General features: G+C 41.4%; 1 protein-coding gene across 2 annotated transcripts in view; it reads right to left on the bottom strand.

The window, feature by feature from the left end:
* Positions 1-315: 315 nt before the first annotated feature.
* Positions 316-8,898, bottom strand: part of LOC109404585 (uncharacterized) — a 30,289-nt gene continuing 21,706 nt past the window's right edge. For both annotated transcript variants that reach the window (XM_062853182.1, XM_062853183.1), the window contains 2 exons: positions 1,522-1,920; positions 316-958 (listed from right to left, as the gene is read on the bottom strand). In XM_062853182.1, the coding sequence (XP_062709166.1) occupies positions 558-958; positions 1,522-1,920 (800 nt within the window). In that variant the 3' untranslated portion in view covers positions 316-557. The remainder of the gene's footprint in view (positions 959-1,521; positions 1,921-8,898) is intronic.

Raw genomic sequence — 8,898 nt, 5'->3', positions numbered from 1 at the left:
CTGCATTGATCGATTTCTCTTCATCGATTTTCTCTTTGATTATTCCGGGAAATACGCTCAATGTTCGGATGATCTCTCAGTGTGTTTCGGTGCAGGACGACTAGAGCTAGCATTCAAAACAATAAAAACAGCCACAAATGAAGCACTGCCTATAAGCATCAGAACTGATGGAAAAATTGGCTTGGCTCGATTGTTGTGAAGCTCATCGTATATTTCGATTCCGAGATGCCGAAGTTAACTCCACGGTTTCTGGCGAGGAAGAGTTTCCGGAGCAGCATTCGTCTGGGTTTAGATAAATAAAACACACCATAAACATTCTTTGAAGGTGGCTAGCCACTTTGCGTCAGCTAGTCGTATATTTAAAATTCTTCATTGTCGTCGGTATCTACTAGGGAAATGTTTCTTAAAGCTACATTATTCAGTCATGCGCGATGCAGAATTTAATTCAGTTGATCGCTAACATTAAAATAGAATACGAATACCACTGGACAAGACGTTATCGTAAACAAAATTCAACAAAAAATATCGAAAAAGTAACAGATTATTTAGGAACACTCTTACGGATTATTGTTCAGATAGAACTCGTACGCCAGCTTGCACATCTGTGCAAATTTACCGGTATCGGCCGAGCTGACCTGCGAGGCAACGTTGAATGTCAGCTCCAGCGGATCCTGCACGCACATGGGCGTAACTTCGAACTGCGGAAAGCTGTCGCCACCGGCCTGGCTCTGCTCGATGTACGCTTTGTAGCGCTTCAGCGGCATCCGCCACATGTTCTCGGTGAGGAAGTCCGTCCGATTGAGGGCCAGGCCAATCTGGGGACACACCACCGACTCCTGGAAGGAGAACTGTACGCCGTAGAATTTGAAGAAGTCGGTTGCGCTTTTGCGGAGGTCCGTCTCGAGCGGTTCCAGCTTGAATTGGTCCGGTTTGCGAGGAACAAAGTTGATGAGCCAATCTGTGATGGTGGGGAAAAGTACGGGTTAAAAGGAAGCATTTATGATTGGATACGATTGTCGATATATTCGATGTTAAAATATTGATATGTTTATGTTCTGCACAGTTATTACTCAAGACACTATATGCTTACAGTGTTTTTAGTTACTACATTATAGATGTCCTCTGATGTCCAACAATTATACATTTTAAGGTGAATATATAACGAAGCCACACCTCGATTTTTCCAAAGCACAAATCTGAAGAACCGAATGTCGGTTTGCGCTGAAAAGTTGATCGATTGGTTACCTGCTGGTGGTGACCAATCGATCAACTTTTCAGCGCAAAATGACATTCGGTTCTTCAGATTTGTGCTCTTGAAAATTCGAGGTGTGGCTTCGTTATATATTCACCGTAATATAAAAAAATAATTGTATAACCTACTTATTTTTTGTTAAACTAATCAACAAATAATTTTCATCAAAAGTTCCTACTTAAAATTTGTAACAACTTTGTAGAACATACCATTTTCTCGCATTTTTAGTCAGTGTTGTCAGACTGTTGTACATTTTTTCGGAAACTTACGGTCACTCAATTTTTCCTCTGGCAGTTTGGACTGCAGCTGGGCAACCGTTGGAAGAAAATCGCGCTTCTGCATGTAGAACAGCACCAGGATGATGATGATGTAGCGGTTCAGATCCAGGTCGATCAGTTTGACGAATTCCTGCACGAAATAGCACAGCTTCTGGTACATGGGGTACGTTTCGACGTAGTACCGGATCAGTTTACTGTTGAAGCAGTAGATTTCGCTGGCGAACGTTATCCGGCAGCTGACGCTTTCGCAGACGTTCTTTACGGTGAGGTGCGTCCGGATGTCTGCTTCATGGATGTTCTGGATGGCCCATTCTGCACTGTTGTCGGTGAAGAAACTTTTCAAGGTGTCCAGCATTTCTTTCACGCATTCCGGTTTTTTCGGGTGTCGTCCTGAAATCAACAAGCGATTAGTGATAAGGTTTAGGGTATTATCTATATATTAGGTGGGTAATCGTTATTCAGGCAATGGACCAATAAAATTTCAGAGAAAATTGTGCTGAAACCACAAGAAAAAGGTTTTTTTTGGAGAAACTTCTTCGTTATGGTGCTGTTGTTAACTATTAAAAACTGAAATTCGTGTGATTTTCATGTATGATGTGAAGTTCATCATCAATATGTATTAACCTACTAAACAAGTGACCCCTAATTCATGGTGCGATGCGGCTATATGCTCACTGTGTCTAGGAATGAATGGTTAGAGGGTCTAATAAAAACCTAACCGCTAACGGAGCCTGTGGAGTACCTCCACAGTATTTTGCCCTTACTGCGTTACCGTAGCAATGGTGCAGTAGATCTTGTGTTTCTCCGAAAAAATCAGCTGTCCTTCTTTAGTCTCAAACTTGAGGCTGAATAAGGGCGGGATTATGAAGATTGTGTTAATTAGTTTAAATTTTTACCTATATGGTTTCGCATTATGCGATTTACACAGTGTATTCTGTGTATCCTCGCCTTTGGCGTTTTCCAATCGATACCGATCTGGTTTTACCTACGCTATGGGACTTTGCTATCCTCGCAAGTTCCACATCGGTGACCCTCTCCTCATCGCCAGCCCTAGTCCCCGGCTGTCCTACGAAAGGAGGCCAAGAACTAGGATCTTGACGCGGGAAAAGCTTCTCGATGATCCCCAATCTAATGAATCCCCCTTCGATGAATCCTCCAAAATCTCTGTAGGAGCCATTACATCTTTTGTCTTGGCCATCACGATCCTGTTGGCATCACCACACGAATCCGCATTGGACTCTGACAGAACCCCTCGAAGCAGACCTTTTTGTTTGCCCTTATCTCGCTCTTCAGCACGACTTTTGCAGTAGCAAACACCACCCGCCGTTCGTTTCGCTCTTCCTCAGATTGTTCACGCTGCATCCGCCGCCTAGCCCGTAGGCAGGCGCGGCGCAGGTCCGCCATCGCTTGAATCCACCAGTAAGCCGGTGGTCTCCCATTTCTAGCGTGGACTCGCCTAGGCACGATCGCAACGCAGCGCACGCACGCGAGAGCACCGCTACCAGCTCGTCGCCGTCTAAACCAAGTAGATTCCGCTCACGGCGTAGCGCCTCCCTAAATACCCCTTCGTCGAATCATGATGTCTTCCACCTCAAGGATTTGGCCTTGACTACCGTCTCTACCTCTATCCGCTGCCTGCTGTTGTTGTAATCGATACTTTAGCGAACCGCTAGGTGATCGTCTTGAGTGTAGCTATGGGGCCGTTCATAATCCACGTAGATTTTTTGGGGGAAGGGGGGTGTCTGACCATAGTGTACGCTCCATACAAAATTAAAATTTTTTGTATGGCAAAAGTCTACGAGGAGGGAGGGTGGGGGGTGTGGTCTGAGATGGCCATATTTTGGTATACGTGGTTTATGAACAGTCCCTATCGTCTACTCTCCAGCTCGAAGTACTTGTTAGGCTAGGATTTCAAGAAGTAACGTCAATAATCGACTTCGCACCGTTATGAGTAAAGGTATACTTGGTACCAACATCAGCCAGGTCAACATCTAGTATGGCCAGAGTTTCTAGCAGGATCTGAACCCGCTGGTTCGTAAAGCAGCTTCCCCATTCCAAGGCCCAGGCATCGAACTCACCCGCTATTAGGGGCCGTACACAAATTACGTCACGCTTTTAGAGAGGAAGGGGGATTTTGCAGAGCGTGACGACCCTCGCAAAAAATATTGAGGTCACATAAATACAAAAAATGTTACATAGGGGGGAGGGGGTGTTGAAAAAGGTCTATTTTAATCATGATTTTAACGTGACATTAGTTGTGTATCATCCCTTACCAGCGGCCTTCGCCCTGTCAGCACAGTTGTCATACGGGTCGCCAGGTCAGTTTTTGAGAAATCTGGATGATTTAGGAAGTTTTGTCTGGAAAAGTCTGGATCGTGTAAAAAACCCTACAAATTCCGGGAAAAACCTTACAAATTCCGAGAAAAACCTTACAAATCCCGAAAACAAATGTCTGGATCTTCCAGATTTTTGCAAAATAAGACCTCAAAAATCTGGATAAATCCAGATAAATCTGGAAGTTTGGCAACGCTACAGTCCAACATCTGCGTGAACTGCTCGATCGACCACCGCGGAGGCGCACAACAGCTACAAAAGAAGACCCCGTTTACTTTAGCGACCACGAAATCCTCATAGGTAGTAGACACTATAGTAGTAGAGTAAACATAGATCCGTAGATCCGCGGACAGCACTGACTAAAATGTTTCAAGCGTGTAAGTAGTAATTTTCAAGAGTGCGACGGTTGAATATGACGTCATGCGCTCCATTGATGTTGTCCAAATCGTGACGTCATGCTCGTTTGGATACAGATTTTGACAGTTCGTTTGGATACAACGGATTCATCAACACGGATCTATGTTTACTCTACTATTGCTTTTTTTACTGAAAATTTTCCTTGCTTCGCTGAACAACATGACGTTTTCTTCCAGCGAAGGCTTACGCGATACAGAAAATCGCTGAATTTCACACTAACACTGCACAAAATCTGTCAACAATAACTCAATACACATGCATTTTCAGCGAAAAGATCTATTTGCGTGACAACAATCCACTCCCATGACTACCGGGCGGCCGCCGTCAAATATCAGGATTGCCAACTGTCCGGCGACTGCTGTCAGTTTTCTTTGTCGCCGAATCTGGCGCTGGGTCTTCGGCGCGGAAACCCAAAGGTGGGAATAAAATTTTGGGGTTTGCGCGCAATATCTATAGTAGACACCAACTCCTGGACGGGGTATTTACCCGTCGTCCAAATCGTTGCCATTTTTTTGGACCCATCCGCGACCTAATTGCCGTTGCCGGCGAGTACTCGGTATTGTTCCGCTATGATGGCGATATCCGTTCCCAGTGATGCCACATACACAGATTTATCTAGAATTACACAGATTTTCTCCATCTTTTTCCTACAGATATCTGTGATCACAGATCACAGATTTTTTAAGATTTTTAGGCTATTGCTTTTTTTACTGAAAATTTTCCTTGCTTCGCTGAACAACATGACGTTTTCTTCCAGCGAAGGCTTACGCGATACAGAAAATCGCTGAATTTCACACTAACACTGCACAAAATCTGTCAACAATAACTCAATACACATGCATTTTCAGCGAAAAGATCTATTTGCGTGACAACAATCCACTCCCATGACTACCGGGCGGCCGCCGTCAAATATCAGGATTGCCAACTGTCCGGCGACTGCTGTCAGTTTTCTTTGTCGCCGAATCTGGCGCTGGGTCTTCGGCGCGGAAACCCAAAGGTGGGAATAAAATTTTGGGGTTTGCGCGCAATATAAACAAATCTTGCAATCGATATCGAATAATAATCTTCATTTTCATATTTATACCTATTTGATTCAGGCCCATCTTACAATTTAAGTCTTTTTTTAAATAAAAATATCTCCAAGGGCAAGGGCAATTGTCTACATATTTTATACTGGCAAACTTCTGCTGAATATTTGAAATTTTTCATGCAATTCCTAAGGAACTCTTGGAAGAATTCCCAAGAATTTCCTGGATGAAATCCCGAGAAACCCCTGGAAGAACTCCTGGAGGCATGCTCGAGCAACTTCTGGAGAAATTCCTGGGCAGCTCCTGCGGAAATTCCCGGAGAATGAATGAACTTCCTGGGGACACCTGGGAAAAAATGTCGGAAACTCCTAGGGGAATTTCCTAAAACTGCTGTAGAAATTTCAGAAGAACTCCTGGAGTAATTTCCGTAGTACTTTTGGGCGTATCCTTAGAAGTATTTCCGAGAAATTCCAGGAGGAATTGCTTAGGAACTTCTGGTTGTTTTCCTCAGAACTTTTGCATGACATTTCTTTTATTGCCTGAAGATATTTGCCAGATACTTCTTTCACTATTGCTGAAGAACTCCTGGATGAATTGCCTAGCAAATACTTGAGAATTCCCGTGAAACTTCTAGAAGAATTCCTGATGAGCTTCTGAAGAAAATCTTGAGGCATTCCTACAGGATTTCTCGAGGAACTGCTACAAGATTTCCCAAGAAACTCTTGGAGGAGTTCACGAAGAACTTTTTGACAAAATCCTGGAAAATACCTGGGGGGATTTTTCAGGAACTTCTTACGGAAAATCCGTGGAACTCCTACAATATTTCCTAAGACATTGCTTGGGAAAACACCGAGAACCTCCTGCAGGAAACCTTGGAGAGCTCCTGGAGGAATTTCCGGGAAACTTCTGCAGGAATTCCCTGGGAACTCTGAAGCAATTTTCGTAGCTTAGTAAAAACATTCTGGAAAAATCTCAACAAAATCCTGGAAGGATGCATGCACAATTCCTGGAAGACTTCTTGTGGATGATTTCCCGATGAATTCCTGAAGTTGATTCCGAGAACGAATTCGTGGGGAGTTCTCCTGAAATTCCTTGAAGTACTCCTGGGGAAGCCCTGGAGGGATTCCCAGATAATTCCTGGAGAAAATTCGCGGAGAACTTCTGAAGTAATTCATGGGCTTGCAATTGTTGGGGAACTCTTGGAGGAATTCTCGGAGAACTTGGAGAGCAATTTCTGAATTGGAATTTAGAAACTCCCTGGGAACTTCAGGGAAAATAGTCTGGGATCCCCTGGAGGAATTCCCGGGGAACTTCTGGAGAGTTTCTAGAATAATTATCAAAATCAGATTTAAGACTAAATATCGACAAAAATAAACGTTTTTTGATCAATTTCTCTGCAATATAATTGATTTTAGCCAACATAAAGCGCAGTGAGATCGTAGCATAAGGCTGTCATAATAAGTATAAGATCACTTCAAAGAACTTTGCAGCTTTAATTTCAAACAGTTGCATTAAGATCATCTCAACATCCTCAAAGAGATTTATTTGCCCCAACACATCATTTTTTAAAGTTATGTAGTTCATTTCTGAATGTAATAACAATTTTGTTAGTTTTCCTCAAATTTTAATAAGCATTTCCATATCACAGATTTCATGCAAGATTTTTGAAATAAACTACAGATAATTAAGATTTTTTGGGCCAAAATCACAGATGAAAACTGAAAAAAAAGTGGCAACACGGCGTTCCCCACTCCAGGGTGGCCAGTGAATTTCAGATTTTGATTTCCCGGTTTTCTCCCGGTTTTTTCCCGAAATTTTCAATTTTTTCCCGGTTTTACTTGTTTGTTTACTTGTGTTGAATAAAATAATCCCTATCGGTTCAGGAGCTGTTCCAGGATAAATTTCAGAACTAACATATGTTTGAATTTTCAATTAAACTCCTGGGTGAACTTCAAGAGATTCTTTTGGGTAAAATTCAGAAATAATCTCTTAACAATTTTAATTCCTGATGACATTTTTTTGCAATGCCAATGAAACATAGGTTTCTGTAAAAACTGTACATGTACATTTGTGCAACTGTAAAGTACTTTCACATTTCTTCTCATTTTTAGTTTGAACGTCAAAACATCATTTCCACTAGAATTGATACAGTATGCCTGATACTTGTGTTAAAATTTTGAAGATGTTTCATATCAACTTAATTTAAACAACATGTTCAGATTCAGCCATTTTTGGCACACAGGCTTCTTTGAAAAATATTCAAACTTTTGATGGAAAGCAATTATATTACAGAAATTCTTGCATGAATCGCCCAAGATACCGTTTTTCTTCGCAGTACGCAGTTGCGAAGGAATGACAATTCAAATGGCTGTCACTGTGGAATTTTTATTCCAGGAATTGGTCTAAAACTTTCTTGAGCGATTCCTTTTGAACATGAAACTGGCCTTATTGCTGAATTCCTTTGAGCAATCGTTAATTCCTTTTAACAATTTTACATTTTATTTCAGAAAGCCTATAGGCTTTATTGTTTTGTGTTCGTCTCTCATGTTCCATATAATAACATTATTTGTTTTAGTAACACTTGCCAAAAAACTGCTTAGAATTACGTTTGGCCAAGTAAAAATACTGATTCTAGGTTTCAGTTTAGTTGCACATAACTGTTGTTAAAATTTAGCCAACGACAACGTCCTATTTACTCCATTTAGTCTGTCTTTCATCAATTCCTTGTTGCTGTTGTTAAAATACATTTCCCACAATTTCAATTTGAGGTAGACAAGTGAAAAGAAACATGTGAGTGCCCTTGTTAGTTTTTGTAGCATTATTGTATTTTGGTGACATCGATACAAGACTAATTCAGAGGAAGATTGCCCTTTACTAAAGTTTACTGAAACTCTTTACATTATTACGCAGGAATTATAAATTATTGTTTCTTCTTGATTTGCTGAAAACTAAGAATAAAAACAGTTATAACTTTTAAAATGACTTAACAGATCGACTTCAGCAACCGATATTATGATTTTAAAAATTCTCAACATCTAAACACAGACAAACAGACGTAACACTTCGAATATTTTTCGATTCAAATCATAGTCACGGAAACATATTCACCCAATGCTAAAAGGACTAAGTTTGGCCGACCACCAACTAGGTGGCGGTAGTGAGCAAACGTCAAACTCGAACAAAAACTATGCGAGCGCCACGGTTGGGCAGTTGGCCAACTATCAAATTTTGAAAAAGACCGTTAAATCGGTGTACGATGGAAATTATCAGAGTGTTACGTCTGTTTGTCTGTGATCTAAATATAACGCAAGTCGTATTTTCAATAAAATATATCGAAATATTGCAACTTCTGTTAAACCAGCAACAAGCTTGGCATTACAGATTATTTTCATGGATGATAAAAAAGTGATTAATAATTAGAAATAATAGAGCAGTATAGAATTATTCCTGGAAATGAAAAATTTTCCCGGTGGCAATCTGAATTCCCGAATATTTCCCGGTTTTTTCCCGGTGATTCCGAATTCCCGGCTTTTTCCCGGTTCTCCCGGTTTTCCCGGTTCGCTGGCCACCCTGAACCGCCTGACAAAGC

This window comes from Aedes albopictus, chromosome 2 (genome assembly GCF_035046485.1).
Source record: "Aedes albopictus strain Foshan chromosome 2, AalbF5, whole genome shotgun sequence".
Taxonomy (NCBI): domain Eukaryota; kingdom Metazoa; phylum Arthropoda; class Insecta; order Diptera; family Culicidae; genus Aedes; species Aedes albopictus.
The sequence above is the reverse complement of the archived record's forward strand: the minus strand, read 5'-3'. Positions and strand labels throughout refer to the sequence as shown.